Source organism: Neopelma chrysocephalum, unplaced genomic scaffold (genome assembly GCF_003984885.1).
Source record: "Neopelma chrysocephalum unplaced genomic scaffold, ASM398488v2 Primary Assembly neopelma1_120, whole genome shotgun sequence".
Lineage (NCBI taxonomy): Eukaryota > Metazoa > Chordata > Aves > Passeriformes > Pipridae > Neopelma > Neopelma chrysocephalum.
Window position 1 is genome coordinate 297921 of NW_020897782.1, and position 20096 is coordinate 318016.

At 49.4% G+C, this 20096-nt stretch overlaps 1 protein-coding gene across 1 annotated transcript in view; it reads left to right on the forward strand.

Moving 5' to 3' along the window:
* Positions 1-1168: 1168 nt before the first annotated feature.
* The window catches only part of GMCL1 (germ cell-less, spermatogenesis associated 1), a 21809-nt gene continuing 2881 nt past the window's right edge, over positions 1169-20096 (forward strand). Inside the window, exons 1-11 of the mRNA XM_027697592.1 lie at positions 1169-1374; positions 3040-3163; positions 5414-5510; positions 5845-5942; positions 6422-6534; positions 8994-9059; positions 9224-9308; positions 9496-9586; positions 9771-9911; positions 14636-14705; positions 19190-19265. Of these exons, the coding sequence (XP_027553393.1) occupies positions 1184-1374; positions 3040-3163; positions 5414-5510; positions 5845-5942; positions 6422-6534; positions 8994-9059; positions 9224-9308; positions 9496-9586; positions 9771-9911; positions 14636-14705; positions 19190-19265 (1152 nt within the window). The 5' untranslated portion in view covers positions 1169-1183. The remainder of the gene's footprint in view (positions 1375-3039; positions 3164-5413; positions 5511-5844; positions 5943-6421; positions 6535-8993; positions 9060-9223; positions 9309-9495; positions 9587-9770; positions 9912-14635; positions 14706-19189; positions 19266-20096) is intronic.

Consider the following 20096-nt stretch of genomic DNA (forward strand, 5'->3'; position numbering starts at 1 on the left):
TTACAGGCCACAGAGACATCTGGCAGGACTCCTAAGGTAAGGAAGAAACTGATAAACCCAACGCAGTAACTGGGCTGAAATCAGCTCCAGCTGCTCAAAGGTGATTCCAGCAGGGGCAGATCACAACCAGCAACCCAAGAAACCCCCCGACCCAAAGGAAGAGAAAGACTGGGCATGCAGACTAATTAGTATTAACCAACAGAAGACAGAATACTAATTAATAAGAAAACTATGTAACTGGTAGCCAATGAACACTAGTTCCTTTGTTTGCTCAAATGTATAAATAATAAAGTTTCAATAGTTGGTGTGCTTGATTTGTGGAACTCCAGTGATCACCCAGGCTTGTGCAGCTTTGACATGAATAAATGTCCCTCTTGAGTGTGTCATTACTGGAGTGTTGCAAAAGTGGTGAAGAATCCCATTTTTTGCAGACACTGGGATCCCACAGTGCTCTGAGCTCTGGCAGCTGCAGACACACCGTGCTGGGGCACTGCAGGGCCTGGTTCCTCCAGCTGAACGAACCCACACAGCGGGAAGGGTCTGATCCCTGGAAAACCCCCCGGGACGGGCCGTTCGTGGGGCAGGAAAATTCCCGTTCAAGGGGCAGGAAGGGGCCTGTTCCTGGGTCAGGAAAGACCCACTCATGGAGCAAGAAAGGCCCGTTTGTGGGGCAGAAAAAGGCCCATTCCTGGGTTGGGAAAAGCCCATTCCTGGGTCAGGAAAAGGCCCGTTCCTGGGTCGGGAAAAGGTCTGTTAAGGGGCACAAAACAGCCTGTTCAGGAGCAGGAAAAGGCCCGTTCCGGGGCACAGAAAGGCCTGTTCCTGGGTCGGGAACAGGCCTACTCAGGGGCGGGAAAAGGCCCGTTCCCGGGGCACAGAAAGACCCGTTCCTGACTCGGGAACAGCCCCGCTCAGGGGCAGGAAAAGGCTCAGTCCCAGGGCACAGAAAGGCCCGTTCCTGGGGAAGTAAAAGCACGTTGGTGGCTCGGGAACGGCCCCGCTCAGGGGCAGGAAACGTTCCCCGGTCCCCGGAAGCCCGTCCGGGGCGGTTCCGCCGCGCAGGCGCAGAGGCCGCGGCCGCCGCCGGCCGGGGCTGAGGCGCCGCTGCTGCTCCCGCTCCGGCCCCGCTCCCGCTCCGGCCCCGCTCGGCGCGGCCTCATGAGGCGGCGGGGCCGGGCCGGCCATGGGCGCCCTGGGCAGCCGCGTCCTGCGGCGGAGGGGACCCGTCCCGCGGGGCGAGGCGGCGGCGGCCGCGGGCAGGGCCGGCAGGAACGGCAAGAGGAAGCGCGGCGGGGCCGCCGAGGGGCCCGGGGACAGCGACAGCGACGGCGACACCGAGCGGGACGAGCGGCTGCTGCACCCCCGGGGCCGCAGGTCTGGGGGCCGCGGTGACCCCGGGGGGGGGGACGGGGCAAAGGGGGCGGGGGGGCAGCTCGGGGGGCACCGCGGGCTCCCCTCGGGAAGGGTTACTGAGGTTTTCTGATTTAGTTTTTGAATTTATCGTGTCCAGAATTGGCTTTTTGGGGGGGTTGGGGGTTTTTGTTTGTTTGTTTGTTTTGCCGTTTCGGTGCTGTCAGAGGGTTTAGGATAAGCGTCCAGCCCCACAACCGAGTGTCCTGCAGGGCCCCGGCACAGCCGGAGCTCGGGGGGCTCCGGGCCCCGCTGCCCCCAGAGAACGGGTCTGATCCCCGCTGAGTGTCCGGGAATGACACACTCAGGGGAATGACACACTCAGGGGAATGACACACTCAGGGGAATGACACACTCAGGGGAATGACACACTCAGGGGAATGACACACTCAGGGGAATGACACGCTCCAGGGGACCCGGGGGATTTATCTCAGGGTTGTGCTGCCCCGGCTGCTCGGTGGAGTCCCACGAAGCACACCAGCTATTGGAACTTTTTACTGTTTATACATTTAGCAAAAAAAAAAAGAATTAGAGCTCATTGGCTACGAGTTCCACAGTTTTCTTATTAATTAGTATTCCAGTATTCTGCTGGTTAATGATATTTTCTTTTCCAATACATCCACGTGATTTTTATTTAAAAAAAAAGATATTTACATGTACAGGTTCTGCGATTGAGTCAGTATAATTTCAACACTGTGCATCAAGACAGGCAGCTCTTTCATGGGTAAAATAAGTTGTAAATAATTATCTCAAGGCTGTCAGGGAGAGGTTTGGGGGTGAGGCCACTCTTTGGAGTCAGAGGAGGCTCTGGGGTGCTCGGGGGAGGTCCCATTAGCAGCAGTTTTCCCAGATTTTCCTGATTTCCTCATTTTGACTCTTATTTCTCTATTTCCCTTCAAATTTCCCCAAAATTTCCCCCCATTTTTGCCTTGAATTTCCCCAAATTTCATCGATTTTCCTGTTTACTCTAATTTTTCCCAAATTTCCCAACATTGCCCCAAAATTTCACCAATTCCCCCAAATTCTCCAAATTTCTCCCCCAAAGTTTACCAAAACTTCCACATTTTTATCCAGGTTTCCTATAATTTCCCCTAAATGTACCCAATTTTATGAATTTCCCCCAAGCTCCCCCATTTTCCCAAATGTGCCCCAAACTTCCCCATCTTTGGCCTGATTTTCTCCATCTTTGCTCAAATTTTTCCATTTTCCCCTAAATTTCCCTCATTTCTCCTCAAATTGCCCCATTTTCTCAGAATTTTTGCCAAGTGTTCCCATTTTCACCAAAATCTCCTCGTTTCTGCTTCTAATTCCCCTAAATTTCATCACTTTTCCTAATTTGATGAAATTTGGAGACTATTTTGCGAATACCTTGGAGTTCTGGGAAGTTCCGGATTTCCAGGGGGATTTAGGGCCAATTTTATCTCCTTTTGGGGCCGATTTGGTTGAATTTCACACTATTTCAGCGAGTTTTGGGCAAATAGTGGCACAGGCAGGGAGTGGGGAAATGGTGCCAGCCTGGGGGAGACATGACAGGGAAAATCCTGGGCTTGAGACCCACTGCTGCTGCTGTAATGGGACAATTGGAAGGAGTGTCTCACTGTTTGTTTGGTTTGTTTTTTTTTTTACTAGGAAAAAATTGAAAAGCACATCGAAATACATTTATCAGACTCTGTTTTTGAATGGGGAGAACAGTGATGTCAAAATCTGTGCTCTGGGAGAGGAGTGGAACTTGCACAAGATTTATTTGTGTCAGGTAAGTGGCTCCTTTCTAAATCCCAGTAGGAACTGTGCTTTTAGTAAAAAATGTCTGAGAACTGTGAAGTGTGACTGGAGATTTATCCTTTTTTTCCCCCCGCCTTTTATTTGGGACCTTCACTCTTTTTGTAGATACAAACAGTTAACCAGCTCCTGTTGGCAGTGTTGGGAAGCAGAGCTGCATCTTTGTGTTTGAAAAGCTTCTCTCTCTTCCTGTGTAATTTTTTTGATTCTATTTAATTTATTTTATTCTTAGTCTCGGTGCATCCTCTGTGAAAACAGTCCTGAAATTTGTCTTTGATGTCCTGAGAACATGTTCCTGTTTGCTGAACAGGTGGCTGAGTGGCTCTTGTGATGTGAGCATTCTGTCAGGGCACAGGATTTGTAAGGCCTGTGGTGCCCCAGTTCAGTGTTCCTGTCCCCTGGGCTCGGGGACAGGGACCTGCAGGGACATTGGTGGTGCTGGCTCTCTGTGCTTGCTGTTGGTTGGTAGGAGCCCTCAGGAAGGGTTTCTTGCAGCTGCCTGAGGAAGGTTTGCACAGGAGCTCTAGGAAGGAGTAAATCTCAGTGAGAACCTGCCCAACACCCGCTGTGTGTACAAACCTTTCCTCTGGGCCTGGTTCAGGTGCAGTGCTCTGTGCTTGTGCTTCAAACACACACTGTGTGTACAGACCTTTCCTTTGGGCCTGGTTCAGGTGCAGTGCTCTGTGCTTGTGCTTTGGGAGCACAGAGGTGCAGTTGGCTTTGCTGTGTCCTCTGTGTCTGTGGCAGGAGCAGAGCTGGCAGGCACAGCTCCCTCTGCCCCATGGATGGGCACAGCCCTGGTGTGGCCTCAGGCAGCTGGTGTTGCTGCTGTGTTCTGTCACTGTGGCTGTGGGTGCTGCGTGTCGAGTTTGTGGAGCTGCTCCTGAAGCCTTTGCCTGGTTGGTGACTGAAGTTGGGTGTTAAATCCCTCCTGTGGATGCAGCTGTGTGGCAGGGTTTGAACACCGTGACTTTGCTCTGCAGAGGCCTCGCTGTAGGAGTGATGTTTTTTGGGAGAGGAACCTCAGGGGAGTTCAGTGTTCTCATCAGGCAGGTCCTGTTGCAGGTCACGCTCCAGCATTGGAATTATGTTGCTGTAGGTAAAATAGTTTTGGAGGTTAGAAATAACTGCATGTAAACGACTCTTTTAATGCCATTGTGACTCTGAACTGCTGAGCAGCCTTTCTGAGCCTGTTTCAGCTCCCCTGGTCCCTCAGTCACTGGCTTGAGCTGGATAAAGGACAGTCAGGTGCTGCTCTGACTGTTCACAGCAGCTCTGAGAAACGGGGGATTTCTGTTTTCTGATGCTATTACTAAAATTATAAATTCTTATGCAAATGGAGAGTGATCTCCATGGCCAAGCTGAGGCAGCCTCGTGAGGAGGGTGTGGTTAGTGAGGTCCTGGGTTTGAGAGGAGTGTGTTGTGTGCCATGGTTAGGGATGCACTGAGGGGACAGAAATACTGACCTGATCAAAGTAAATCAAAACTGGGGCTTGTGTTATTTGCTGCCTTGGGCTGAAATGCTGAGTGAAGAGGTCAGGGAATGTGGTACAAATAGACTTTATTTTTTTGATCTCTCAGGTAAACTTCATTGATAGCATCTCATAATGGGCACATCTGCTGCTGGGAAGGAAAATCAGGAACCCTAGTAGAGCATTATCTTTCCCTTCATTTGGATGGAAACCTCTCAAATTCTAGTTTTATGTGCCTTACACTTAATAATAAAAGGTATATTGCTGTAAATGGTGTATGTGTCTGTGTCCTTGGTATGAGACTACAGCCTTGTACAGTAATTTGTATGTCTTGCATGCCTTTCTTTTATTTTTCCCCAGTCCCCAAACTGGCATTCCCTAATGCCTGCAGGATTTGTTGTCTGCTGGTAACATCAAGGACTTAGTTCTTGGACTAATTCTGCCCCCACTGGTGGTGTGGTTTGTAGGAAAAGAGCTTCTGTGGCTTTTCTGGCCTTTTAAAGCTCTTTTCTTTGGTCACACCCATGTAGCCCAAATTTCCTGTAGGCGTTTTCAGTGTCAGAAACAGCAAATACAATTGGCCCCTTTTGAATCTGTCAGAATGTTTAAGCTTGTGAAAGTTTCCTTAACACAGTTTGTTCTGCATAAAGGTAAATATTAACCATGTTTTGTTCCATGTGCTGCTTTTGACACTTCTATTGGGGATGAAATCTCTTAGTTGAGTTCTTTTTCTCTCCTCTTCCCTCCTACAGTCAGGCTACTTTTCCAGTATGTTCAGTGGCTCCTGGAAAGAATCCAGCATGAACGTCATAGAGTTGGAGATTCCTGACCAAAATATTGATGTAGAAGGTAAGTGGGAACCTCTTGTTTTAACAAAGCCCTGAGGGCAGAGGTTAAGTTAAACCTCGTGGTCCTCAGAGGTGGCACTTGTATTTCTCTGTTGTACAGCTCTCAGGGTGTGCTGCAGGGTTTGTTTAACTGGTGGGAGCTCAGTGCAGGTCTGGGCACTGCCACATCTCCTGTGTTCTGTTGGGGGGTCTGGGCTGGTCAGCACTGGCTGTTTGTCCAGAGCAGCTGAGATCACAGAGAAGGTGTGCAGAGAAGGGCTTGGCTATAGTTCAGGACTCTTTTAATGCCCCGTGCTCACTGCTCTGTCTCTGTTTGGCTCCTGTTCCCTGTGCAGCCCTGCAGGTGGCCTTTGGCTCCCTGTACAGAGACGACGTGCTGATCAACCCCAGCCGCGTGGTCGCCCTGCTGGCAGCAGCCTGCATGCTGCAGCTGGTAAGTCAGGAGTGCCAGGATCTCTGTCTCTGCCTGAAGAGAGGCAGAACAGTTCATAAAACCCTTGCCAGCATGTCCTGTTTCACCCAGAGAAATGAATCAGCTTTTCAGGCTTAGTGGGAAAAAACCCAAACACAACGCGGAGGGTTTGTTGGAAAGTGCTGTGGCTAAGATTCAGGTGTAAGATTAAGTGCTGCTTTGAGTCATATCTAAAAGTAGATTAAAATAGGTTTTGCAGCTCATTTTCTCTACCCTGAAGGCATTCATCACGCTTTTCTTTCGTGGGAAATATTCTTCAGGCAAGTCTATGTGAGGAACAATGGTTGAAACGTTTTGGGCAGCGTAGCACAGGTCACTGCAGCCTGGGGGACTTTGGGGGTGGCTCAGGCAGGAAAATCCGCATGAACTGCACAGTGCCTGACATTTCCTGTTGGGAAATGAACACTCAGAATGCTTGTGGGTTTTTTCCCTCCCTGCAGGATGGCTTAATCCAGCAGTGTGGTGAAACAATGAAGGAAACCATCACCTCCCAGACCGTGTGTGGGTACTACAACTCTGCGGGCACGTACGGGCTGGACTCCGTGAAGAAAAAGTAAGAATTCCTGTCTCTGAGCTGCTTTGGACATGGCTAATTATCAGTGAGTTTACACACAGTACAATAATGCCCAGGTTAATTGTTTTATTAGAATAGAATCATAGAATTATGAGGGTTGGAAGGGACCTTTAAGATCATCCAGTCCAGCCGTCCAACCAGCACTGCCACTTTAACCCCTAAAACCTTAGCACCCAGTGCCAGATCCATACACCTCTTAATTCCAGGGATGGTGACTCCACCACCTGCCTGGGCAGCCCATTCCAGTGCCTTACCACCCAAACAGTGGAAACATCTGATCTGAATATCTTCTGTCTCAGCTTAAGGCCATTTCCTCTGGCCCTCTCACTGCAGGCACAGCAGAAGAGACCAGTCTCCACCTCTTTACAACCTCCTGTCAGGGAGTTGTGAGCGATGAGGTTACCCCAAGTCTCCTCTTCTTGAGACTCAGCAAGCCCAGCTCCCTCAGCTGCTCCCCAGCAGACGTGTTTCCTGGATCCCTCAGAGCCCTGGTGCCCATTGCTGCCCACGCAGCAGCACCTCAGTGTTCCTTTGGAAGTGGGGCCAGACCTGCAGGCAGCACTCGAGGTGTGGCCTCCCCCGTGCCAGGCACAGGGGACAATCACTGCCCTGCTCCTGCTCCACACTGTTCTTGATATAGGCCAGGACCCATTGGCCTTCTTGGCCACTTGGTCTCACTGTTGGCTCGTACTGAGCTGGCTGTCAAGCAGCACCCCCAAGTCCCTTCCTGCTGAGCAGCTCTCGAGCCACTCCTCCCCCAGCCTGGAGCTGCAGGGGTTGCTGTGACCCAAGTGCAGGACGTGGCACTTGGCCTTGTTGAACCTCATGTCATTGTCCTCGGCCCATTGCTGGGGTCTGTCCAGGCCTCTCTGCAGAGCCTTCCTGCCCTGCAGCAGATCCACACTGCCACCCCCCCTGGTGCTGTCTGCAAATGTCCTGAGAGCACAGGTGACCCCTTGTCCAGATCCATAAAGGTGGTAAACAGGACTGGCCCTAAACCAGCCCTGGGGACACCCCTGCTGATGGGCCCCATCTGGATTTATGTCCCTTCCCCACAGCTCTGTGGCCATCAACCAGTTTGTTGCCCATCCCAGCCATGAGCAGCCGGTTTCTCCGGGTGATGCTGTGGGAGATGGTGTCAGACACTCCACTGAAGTCTGGACAGACACATCCACAGCCTTCCCCTCATCTGCTGGGTGGGTCACTTTGTCAGAGAAGGAGATCAGGTTGGTCAAGCAGGACCTGCCTTTCATGAATCCACGTTGGCCGGGCCAGGCTGTCCTGCCCGTGCCATGTGATGGCACTTTGGATCCCATCCATAACCTTGCCTGGAACTGAGGTCAGGCTGACAGGCCTGGAATTCCCTGGATCGTTCTCCTGACCCTTCTCATAGATGGGTGTTACATTTGCTGCTTTCCAGTCAGCTGGAACTTCTCCAGTTCACCAGGACTGCTGGTAGATGGTTGAGAGTGGTATGGCAAGTTCTGCCAGTCCCCTCAGTGCTCTGGGGTGCATCCCATCAGGGCCCATGGACTGGTCACTGCCCATCTCCTCCTGGATTACAGGGCCTTCACTCAGCTCCCCATCCCTCACCTCCAGCTCTGGGGGCTGGGTGTCCTCAGGACAACTGGTCTTGATATTAAAGACCAAGACAAAGAAGGCATTGAGTACCTCAGCCTGTTCCTCATCCCTGTCACTACATCACCCTCTGCATTGAACAAATGATAGAGACACTCCTTGACCTTCCTTTTGCAGTGTATTTATAGAAACTTTTGTGTTGTCTTTAACTGTAGTGGCTAAATCAAATTCTTCTTGGGCTCTGGCCCTCCTAATCCTTTGAAAGCTGCCTGATTTTGGCTTTGCTCATCCTATTGTTGGGGTTCTACTGTCATCAACTCCCTTAAAATCCGTGCAGATTGTGGCAGGTTGATTGGCCTGTGCTGTGACTGAGGGAATCACAGTAGTAAGGACAGTATGTTTGGTCTTGAGTGTGACAGTGAAGTAACACATGATCACAGACTGTTTCATCAAAAAGTGGCTTTAATATGCAGAGTTCAAGCTGAACTTGGAATGAGGAGGGCTGATGCCACATTTGGGAGCAGAATGCTGAGAGCTCCCACCTGCTTCCTTGTGCTGTGACTCAGTGTGTTCTCAGAGCTCTGTGTGGCATTGACAGTCCTTGGAATTCTGCTTGTGCTGTGCCCTTGGAGAAACTCAGTGCAACTTTAATGAGAGCTTCAGAAAATTTCCTGGCAAACTCCCAGTGTTTGAAAGAACTGGGTTTTTTTAATATTTTTATGCATTTCTGGCTTGGGTTAAGGCAACATTTCCCAGTCCTGTGGGGCAGCATCAGGCTTTGTGAGCCTGAGCACCTGTTGCAGGAGTGTTGACATAGAGGAAAAACAAGCAAAGGTCTTAATTCCTTGCTTTCCATGCAGGTGCCTTGAGTGGCTCTTGAACAACCTGATGACCCACCAGAGCATTGGACTCTTCAAAGAACTCAGGTACTGGGGCTGCACTTCCCCTGCAGGGATGAAGGACAATCTCTCCCCAAGTCTAGAGCTCACTGCAGATCATTTTCTGGGCTGTTGCTGGTTGGTTGTTCCCTGTCTGCCCTTCTTCCTTTTCTCTCCTGTCTCACTGACCTGTTATGGTTGATTTTTTTCAGCATAAACCTTATGAAGCAGCTGATCAGCTCCTCTAACCTGTTTGTGCTGCAGGTGGAAATGGACGTGTACACTGCTCTCAAAAAGGTACTTCCCAAGGGGCTGCTGGGGCTTGAGGCAGTGGAACCTTCATGGGATTGAGTGAAAGTATTTAACAGAGTATCAGAACCCCTGTAGGAATGAATGCACTATGGCAATATCTCTCATTGATGCATGGATCACTTATTTAAAACCTTCTTCCACTGACTCACTAGAATTTGTTTGTTTTTCCCAGTGGATGTTCCTTCAGCTCGTGCCTTCTTGGAATGGGTCTTTCAAGCAGGTGTTGACTGAAGCTGATGCCTGGTTTGCCGAGCGCAGGAGAGGTAGGAGGAGTTGCCTGGCCTTGGTTTGGGGTTTGAATGCAAGTGATTTCTTAATTTTAGTGGCAAATGGTGACTCACCTGCCCATAATATTGATCTCTGATCAACAAGTAAAAACTCAAATATAAATAGGGGCTGGCAAATATCAGGGAGAACAAGTTGTGATGCAGGTGCTCTGTGTTGCAGAGTTTGGGGGTGATGTTGCTTTCCTGGAATCAGCCCAGGGAAGTGCATTCCTGCCCGTGTTCTCCCATCTGAGGCTGCAGTACATCATCAGTGACCTGGCCTCGGCCAGGATCGTGGAGAGAGATGCCCTGCTGCCCTCAGGTGAGTGAGTGCTGGGCACAGCTGAGGCCTCTGCTCAGCTCCTGCCATGGGTTTGGGGCACCTCACCCCCAGAAGGACATGGAGGGGCTGGAGGTGTCCAGGGAAGGGAACAGAGCTGGGAAGGGGCTGGAGCAGCTGAGGGAGCTGGGGGGGCTCAGCCTGGAGAAAAGGAGGCTCAGGGGGGACCTTCTGGCTCTGCAACCCCCTGACAGGAGGGGGGAGCCGGGGGGGGTCGGGCTCTGCTCCCAGGGAACAAGGGACAGGAGGAGAGGGAATGGCCTCAAGCTGTGCCAGGGGAGGGTCAGGCTGGATACTGAGGAAATTCCTTTATTGAAAGGGCTGCCCAGCCCTGGCACAGCTGCCCAGGGCAGGGGTGAGTCCCCATCCCTGGGGGGTTTAAAAGCCCTGTGGATGTGACACTTGGGGACATGGTCAGTGGTGGCCGTGGCAGTGCTGGGGAATGGTTGGACTCAGTGACCTTAGAGGGCTTTTCCAACCCAAACCATTCCATGATTCTACTCAGCTGATCCCATTCCGTGTGCCTTCCCCAGCCTGTCCTGCCCTGGAGTCACTGGGAAGGGCTCAGTGTGTTTTCTTGTCTTACTGCTCACGTGTTTCCTTCCAACATCTGTTTGTGGCTGGAGATTCAGCAGAAGCTGAGTATGAAGATTACAGGCATAAAATCATTCTGCTGATCAGTCAGATTATCAAAGTCCTCTGCAGTCAATACATAATACATTATCAAACTTTAAATGATCTCAGAGCCCCAGAGATGCAAAAAAAAGTCTTTTGCTTTTGAGAGAGCAAAACTTCCTGAGACTCAACTGTTTTCTTGTCATTACTTTCTAAGAAGAGCTGGGTAGGTTTTGATAGGATTTGGAATAATACCTGAAAGTGAAGACCAAAAGCACAAGATTCTGTGAACTCCTTCTCTCTTCCAAGACAAGTGATGTTTACTGACAGATTTAGGATAATTTGGGGCAGAAAGGATATTCAAAAATATTGCTCTTGACATTTTATTTGCACTTTGACTTGTATAAAATACATCCTCCTTCTAGGGCCATGTGCTTTTTGAAGCCCAGAGAGGGAAATGCCCATGTTATTGGAGATTACTGCTGTTACATCACAGTGTCACTGGAAAATGAAAAGCCCCTTCTCATCTTGCTGCTGAAATCTGAGTGCCCAGATCTCTGTTCCCTGCTCAGCAGCTGTGTGAACCTGGCTGCTCTTGGATGAATAAGGCTGGAAATGGGTTATCAAGCTGGGCTCTCACTTGAAAATGTTTTCCCACTATCATCCCTCTCTCTTATCATGGGAGACACGTGCCCCTCCTTCTTCTTCCCTTTTCTTTTTTTCTCCCTTCTCTCCCCCAGGTCAGTTGTGCTCCTTGTAAGTGTTTGGAGCTCTCATGCTCCCCCTCTGAATTTGGCTCCTGGTGTCCTTGTTCACATTTCCCTCTGGTCAGTGCTCCCTTGGCAGAGTTGAATCCTTGCAGTGATTTTTTGCATCTTAACTCTGCCAGTTTTCTCCTGGCTGTCACATACAGAGTTTGACATGGGTTTAAAAAAATATAACTGTCCATTCATGTGCTTCTGTGATGTCTGTGTGTGGGTGTAATAACCACATGCCAATTAAAACTGAATTTATTGAGCTGTTTATCACTTTTATCTGTAATTTCTAGACATCTGTGTTCTTGTCACCTCTCCATACTTGAGGTATGAAGTAGATAAGTCCACTCCTGCAGCATTGGGGGTCACAGTGGAGCCCTGCCTTATGTAAATGTTTAACCTGTCTTTGAATTATGCTGCTATAAAGTTAATTTTTTTTCATCTCATGTTGGCTTTTCCCTTCATGCTGCTGTAGATGTCAACATGATGCTGTGATGCTGAGTTGGGTTGTTTCCTTTGAAGCCTGATGGAATTGTTAGATCCTCCTGAGAGGCTTTCCTTGCCATTGAGCTGGTGTAGGGTCACTTCAGTTTGCCTTTCCTGTGCTGCCATGTCCTGTCTCTGCCAGCAACAATGACTTAATCACTCTGTGGCTGAATGTCTGAACAACCCTGAGCTCCTCTCTCTGCCCCTTTGAAATGTTGGAAAGGTGTTTTCAGAAGCTGGATTAGGGCCCTCTGTGCCTGTGGGGAGGGAGCAGGACCTTTCCTCCCCAGAAATCTGCCCATCTGACTGAAAATGAAGTTGCTGCTCAAAGGGACTGGCTTTCCCTCCTTCCAGTTCTGGTTTAAATTAGTGCCTTAATGGCTGGAGAAGGGACTGTTTTCTGCACTGGGTCTTTCTTATGAAGTAGAAGAGGAAGGAACTCTGTTCTCCTGTGCTCAAAATGCCCCTCTCAGGGTGTTCTTTGGGCATCAGGGGGAGGCAGCATTTACACACGGGTGGGAGTGGTCTGGTCTGGTGTGCCCACATCACACTTGCTTGACCTCCAGCAAGTGATAACATTTTGTTATGCATAAAAATCCCCAAAGAACAGCTCTGAGCTTTGATATGTGATATTTTACATGATCAAGTGATGTATAAAGTAAATAGAATCCATCTTACTTCAGAGTGATATTGGTATAGGTTATGTTCATTCTTTTTTTCTTGTTCTTGAACAAGGTACAGGTTATAGGCACAGTGCAAAAGTCATTATAAAGAATAACTTTGGGTTAATGACCCTTTAGATCCTTAATTTAATGATGACAGAGGAGAACAATGCACTTTATGAAGTGCCTTTGTCAGCATGTGAATAAAATGTTGCAAACCAGCAATTTGCAGGAGCTACATTGGTTGCCATCTCTTACCATTTCTGTGGTTCTCACTGCCCAGCTGTGGGATGGGCTGGGCTGGGCTGGGCTGGGCAGCCTTCTCATTTACTCCTTCAGGGAGTAAATGTTGTGTCAGTTCTCAGACCCAGAAGCCTTTCCCTGTGTGTGTCAGAGGAAGGATTCTGACAGGACTAACTGCAGCTCTGAGGCTGATTTCTGGTGCTGGTTGCAGCAGCATGAGGAGTTGTGTCCCGGCTCCAGGGTGTGCAGAGCAGTGCTGGTGCAGTGCCCTGCCGTGGCTGGGTGGCACTGTGGCACAGGGGAAGGAGGAGCAGCTCCTGTGCCAGGAGGATCCCGTGTGAGGATGTGCTGGCAGAGCTTTGGACTCACCAGCCCTTGTAATCTCTTCATTCCAGCGTGCAGCCAAAAGCTGTGTTCAATCAAAACTGTTGCTCTTCCTTTGCAAGGAGGTTTAGATAAATCCCGGGGCTCACTTTGGAACAGGCTGCCAGCATCCAGCATTTCAGGGGATGCTTCATAGCTGAGAGTCTGCAGAAGGGGGACTTTGCTGGGGACCCTGTGTTCTGGTGGAAACCTTTTAGATAATTCTGGATGAAATTCCTCTTGAGGTAAAGAAGGAAATCACACTGAATAGTTGCAAGTAATGCTGTGATTATTTATTTATTCACTTTTATACCCTCTGTGTGTGTAGGGCCTGCAGGAGAAAACTGAAATTCTGTGTTAGGCGTTCACAGGACTGTTCTTTGGGCAGGAAAGATGCAAGAGACAGAAATACATAATGTGTCTGTGTGAGCACAGTGTTCATTGTTCTGTTTTACTTGGTGACTTCTGAACATTTCCTAAGCTGTGCTTTCCTTCCTAATGTCTAGAAATTAACAGATGAACTGCAGTTGAAATATGAGGTATGAAATGGATACATACACATAAACAAATAGAGAAGATGCTCTCCCTCCTGGTTTGCTTTTATTCCTTCCCTTCTGACACATCCATTCTATGGCCCTTCCCTGTGCAATTTTCCTTAATTCATTGTTACACTTTGTTGTACTTCGATGAATTCCCAGTTTGCTCCTGTCACAGTCTGAATTCTCACTCTAGAGTCAGTAGGACAAGGGCTGGTTTTAATTTCTCCTTCTGGGAGTTGTAAGTCGATCTCAGCCATGTGATCTCACCCCTCCTCCCTTCTGTCACCTCCATCAGCTCCTGCTCTGGTTGTGGTCCCAGTGGTTCTTCTTCCTCTCACCCAGCCCATTCCCCCAGTGCTGGTTCTCATACATGACCTTGCCCCTGTTCACTATCTTGACTGAGAACTTCCTACACCCTGTGCTCTTGGTGCCTGGGATCCCCTTTGTGTAACTGCCTGACAAACTGTTTGGGTTTGTTCCGTTTTATCTCTCGGTTGCAACATTAAATTAACAGAACTGATAAAATCTTTGTGTGTTCTCCAAGGAAGACATGAGTTGTGTTTATTCCTAGTAGGGCACAATTTCTATTTGTTTTACTATATCTGTGCTAAGTCACTGTTTCCTTTATCCTTGATTCTGTTTTCTTCTTGTGTAACTTGTGTAAAATTCCGCTGGGGATTCAGAAAGCAGCATCTTCTCCCAAGAGGTTGTTAACAGGCTCCTTGGCTGAACAGAGCTCTGTGTGCTGAGAAAACGTGTTGAGTTGCATCACTTGTTGAAGTGGTGAATGTTTGAGGAGATGAGCATAGTCTGGAGTTCCTGCCTCTTGGCTGTGGGTGTTTCTCTGTATCCCTTCTCCTGTGGTTGAGGCTGGAACTGGAGAACACAGGGAGCTATCGGGGGGTTGGTTGCATGGGCCATCCAGCTAACAAGTGTAACTTCATTACTTCAATGTCATTTTATTTCTCTATTTCAAATGTTTATGACCATCCCCATTCCCAGCAGCAAAGACAACAAGCTTATTTATTTTTTTTCCATTTTAGAATGGCTGTCCTCTGTTTACAAACAGCAGTGGTTTGCCATGCTCAGAGCAGAACAAGACAATGATATTGGGTAGGTATATTACAGGCTTTCTTTTCTTTCTTTCCTAAATTAGAAACCTTCCTCATATAAATTCTGACATGATTAATTTGGGAGTTTACATTAAGGGGGGGGAAGCATATTTCAGTGTTTTTTTGGGGGGGTAAGGATACTTTAGTGGTTTTAAACTGTTGCTCTCTGTGGGGCTGCCTGTTCCCTTGGGCTCCCATCCTTTAACCAGCAGAACTCTGGGAAACTGGTATAGTGGGACCAGAGGGCAGTGCTGGGTGGGGGACACACGTTCTGTATTTTCTTCTATGTTGGTTAATGCTTCTCACCAGCACTTTGCTTTGGAGTGAGTGTCAAGGCTGCAAAAGGGTCATTTCTGAGCCTTCCAGTTTCAGGGAACTTTGGGAACAGTGCTGCAGATGGAGAAGCCTGTTCTGTCCTGGGCTGGGTGGGCAGAAGGCTGGGGGGCAGTGGAACTGTGTTGGTGCAGGAGGCAATCCATCCTTTTTTGTTTGTGCAGGGATAACTCCACAGTAACCTTTGTTTCTGCCCCTCCCATCCCAGCCCCCAGGCAGCGAGCGAGGGCCCAGCACCCAGCAGGGCCCAACATCCTGTCACCTGTTCCCCCATTCCCCTCTCCTTTCACAGCCTTTCTCCCTCAGGGTTGTGTTTGACATCTCTCCCCTGCCAGCTCTCCAGCTTTCCCCAGGCAGGGCATCCTTCTCCACTGCTGAGACCCCATTCTCTCCATAATCCTGCAATTTTATATCCCATCTTTTCTCCTTCCTAGACCACGTGCTGCACGGTGTTGGCATTGCCTTGGCAGTGAGGAATTGCAGCTGAGCTGGGGAGGTTGGGGTTGGATCTTAGGACAAGGTTCTTCCCCCAGAGGGTGGTTGGGCACTGCCCAGGCTCCCCAGGGTTTGGTCACGGCCCCAAGGCTGCCAGAGCTTCAGGAGGGTTTGGACAACACTCTCAGGGACAGGGTGGGATTGTTGGGGTGTCTGTGCAAGGCTAGGAGCTGGACTCGATGATCCTGGTGGGTCTCTTCCAGCTCAGCATATTCCATGACTCTCTGACTGTGGAATTCCCTGCCAGCTCCCCGTGTGTGGGGGGTGTTTCCATGCCCTCCCCAGGGCTGGGCTGGGCTGGGCTGTCCTGTGTGTAAGCCCTGAGTGGTGTCTGGGATGCTGAGCCTGTCCTGGCACTGGGCTGTGTGTGATTAGTGTGTGTTACATGTGTGTGTGTTCCCCCAGCTGTTCCCCTGCCTCCTGCTTGCTCTTTGCCACGTTGCCATGAGCCAAGTCCCCTGAGCTCTTTCCAAACACCACAACTGTGGCAAAATGCAGCTGGGGGAGTTGTCCCCGTCTTTCTCTTCTCTCCTGGTTCCTAAAGTGCTTTGTGGAGAATAAATGCCAGGTCAGGCAGCTGCAAAATGTCTGTAACCTTCCAAAACCCAGCAAACCCAGTGGTTTATTTCTCCCAAGGCTGTGCCAGCCCAGCGTGTGGAGATGTGCAGATGGACAGGTTGGGTTGCAATGGGACAGTTCACTGATTGATCACAGTGAAGGGGTGAGAACCACTGACCTGATCTGAACCAGGGGCAATGTGGGTTGGGGCTGTGTTCAGTTACAGATCTCCCATCTTCCCTAAAAGTGAAAGTCTTCCCTGTTCTCTTGCTGGACTTCCCTGGCAGTAGCAGTTGAGGATTATTCAGGTGGAGGGTTTGGCTGGATCATTACTGACCAACCAACAGCAAGTGGAACTGTTCTTAAATACATACAGTTCTGTTCTGAAACAGCTTGTGCTTTAGCCCCAACACCCTGTGGTGTGGCTCCATAGCTCAATTATATTTCCTTAATTGCTTTCTTTTGATGTTATCATGTAATAGTGTAAAAAATCCCCCAGCTCTGATCTTAAGAATGGTCAAGATCTTTAAGAAGTGGTTCTCCTCAGCAGCAGTGCTTTGGGAAATGGTGGAGGTGAAGTACAGAATTGTGACTCTCATATTCAACTCCTAATGATTAATTTTGGGTGGCCATAGCTTGTTTCTGATGTGGTGTTTTCTTGGGAAGACTTTTGCACTGCTGCTGTGGCTGCATCGGGGAGCAGACAAACGTACCCTCCTGGCTCGTGGGGAACCAGAGTTCATGGGGAAGTGAGCATTAGGTCACCAAAATTCTGACACCAGGTAGGACCCTGTATTTGCTGATTTGGATGTGTTTTGGTAGTTCACTGCAGTGCAGTGGGAGCATTAGAATTGTCAGCCACAGGATATATGAGCTGCTGGAAAAGTGAGCTCCCACAGCCTGCAGTGGGGATGATGGGGATCATCCAGCTTGGGAAAGAGCAGCTTTCATGTTCAGCTGCACCTGAGGGTTTCAGTGGCTCTTGGAAGGAGAGGAGTGTTTTTCCTGTCTAGTTTTCCCTTTTGCAATCTGGGATTTTTTAAGATGTTTTTAAAGGCAGAAATGTCAGCACAGGCAGCTCAGCCACAATGAGCCTCGTGCACAGCACACGGTCCCTGAGGAGATCCGTGGGGTTTGGGGGCCTGGGAGCTCTCCCGTGCTGCCACCCTGCATGAGAGGCCTGGGGTTGGCAACTTGTACCTTAGAAGGGAACCTGTGCAACTGTTCCTTTGTGTTAACACAGATATCTTGGCTGTTTGTCCAACCTGTAGCTGGAAGAAAAGAATTAAGGTTTTATAAGCCCATCCTTTACCCAGCTCTGCCACTCCTCCTCCCACACCTGCTGCCTGTGTTGATATCCCGACACATTTTTTCCCTCAGAGGTAAGGAAACAGCCTTGGGAATCGGAGCAAGATGTGACTCTGACTCCCCTGAGCTGAACTAAGGCTCTATTTCCACACCCCCCCTGGAGCAGAGTGTCACTGCACCTGCTCATCCCAACACTGCCAGCGTGGAAATGGCACTGCTTGGACATGTGGGATGTGTTTGCTCTTGGTAACTTCAGGGAGGGGGAGAAGAAAGTGTTTCTCTTCTACTTGACAAGTTTGCATTTAAAAGGACTAAACATTTTATTTGCTCTTCAGGAGTGGTGAATGTTTTAGTGTAGCACTGGAGTTTGTGGCTTGGAACTGGAGCTGCTCAAGGTGCTACTTGTGCTAAAGTGGATCATTTTTAATTAAACATGTGTTCTGTGGCAGAAGCCAGACAGATCTTTTGAGCCCAGAGCTGGATAGTTTCTACTCTAACAGTCTCTTTGGCAGTGTTTGAGGAGGAAATAGGGTAACTCAACTGTTCTCTGTGTGGCAGCTGATGGAAGTGGTTAAAGCTGAAGTTTTGCATCATCTGAGGCTGCTCCAGGGGTGGGGAGGGGGATGCTAATGTCTGTCTGAGCATTATGGACTAATGTTTGTGAAATTTGTCACTAATTAAACAGAAATAAATCCTTTATCACCACTGCTGCATTTAGGTCAGCCACAGAACCAGTTCAACTGGAAGATGTGGAAAAGCACACGGGAGGTTCTTGGGTGAATTTGGTTACTGTGATGAGTTTATGTGCTTAACCTGTTCATAAAACACTTCATCTCCCAGGGTTGGTTTTTGTAGAAATGGAGAGAAAAGACCCAGGCTGTGTTCACAAAAGCTTTAGCTGCCAGTTCCTGGGGGGTGTGAGCAGTAGAAGAGAACAGATGCTGCATTTCTTGTGGCTTGTGGAGCTTGGAGGATGTTGTTGGATCTTGCAGGTGTATAGTTTAACCTGTGGGGGATTGATGTCTCCGGGGTTTGTACAGCTTGGCCTGGTGTCACTTCAAGACTGTCTGGCAGTGGAGGTTGGTTGGCTGATGAAGTCACTGTGTGTGAAGTGAGTACCACAGCTGGAAAGCTGGGGCTGCTCTCCCTCCTGTGGCTCTGCAGGGCTGCTGGACGTGTGGAAGCACCAGAGGAGACTGTTGGGTGGAAGGAGCTGCTGTTGGTGTGGGATGGCAGCACAGAGAGGCTCTGGCACGTCAGGAGCACTGAGGGGAGCGAGTTTTTTAGGCAAGTTGTGTAACCAGCCCCTTGAGAAACCTCTCAGTGTCTCGTGGCTGCTGCTTCACTGCACTGCTGCTCTGCAGGGCCCTGCAGCTGTGCCCCAGCACCACTTTCTGCTTGGGCCTGGGAGATGGGACTGATGTGTTTAAAAAGGACTTGGGTCTTTATGAGGCTTGGAGAATGTGTTTCACTGCAACAGCTGTAGCTTTGTTATCTGGAAAAGTTCTGTTATAAAAATCCTGCCTAACTGAGGTCTCACAGCCTGGTTTGTGTGGCAGTTTTATAGAGTAGTTGGATGTTTATGGGACAATTCAGGGTGGAAGGGACCCTGAGAGCTCATCTGGTCACACCTCTGCTCAGAGAAGGGTTGGCTGTGGGTCCCTTCCAACTCAGGGTGTTCCATGATTGTGTGGTCAGACCAGTTTACTCCAGTCTATTCATCTTTCCCACATTAAGGTATCATACAAAGCTGTTGAAGTGTCCTTAAAGATGCCCTTTTATTTTTTTCAGGCCCCAAGAAATAAATAAAGAGGAACTGGAAGGGAACAGCATGAGGTGTGGTCGCAAACTCGCCAAGGACGGTGATGTAAGTGGGGCAAAGGCAAATGGCTCAGGTGTGTCAGGCATTCCCAAAACACTCAGGCCCCCACTGTCAAACTGCATCCAAAAGATGTCATGGAGAAAGAAATCATTTTGTTCTCCCCAGAAGGATGGAAACACTTGCTGTCTCTGCAAGGAGTAAGGGGTCGATGTTTCATGGTGCTCTTGTGCTGCAACTGAGACAGTGTTTGGGGAAACTGTTTTCATTTGAGACTGTCATCTGAGACTTGAAAAATACAGGCAGTAAAGAGAGCTCTGATCATTTTCCTTTTAGCTGGAAAAGGAACTTCTCTAGATAAAATGTGTAATAATCACAGCCAGAACCTCTGTGTTCCACGTACACATCTGTGTCTTTAGGTAATAGATCTTGTGAACAAACAGGAAACATGAATTTCCCTCTCTGAAGTCACTTAACCTCGGGAAGTTGTGCTCCAGGGAGTGCTTTGGGCATGGCTGGGGCCTGCAGTGAGTGCTGCTCACAGAGCAACCCCTTCCCAGTGCAGAGTGTTTTATCAGCACTTGTGCTGTGTATTTTTGTCTGTCAGGGAGGCAGCTGACACTCAGCTGCTCTCACAGCCCTCTGGCTGCCAGCCAGTGGTTCCCTGTGTGGGATCTTGTGTTTCAGGCAGATGTTGGCAGGGCCCCTTGAATCCCCCCATCTCTGCAGCCCGGGGTCCCATTCCCAGGGTGGACTCTTGGGGCAGTGGCTGTCACTGTTCCTGTGACACCATCCATTGCTGGGACAGTGGCTGTCACTGTTCCTGTGACAGTCACCATCCATTGTTGGGGCAGTGGCTGTCACTGTTCCTGTCACACT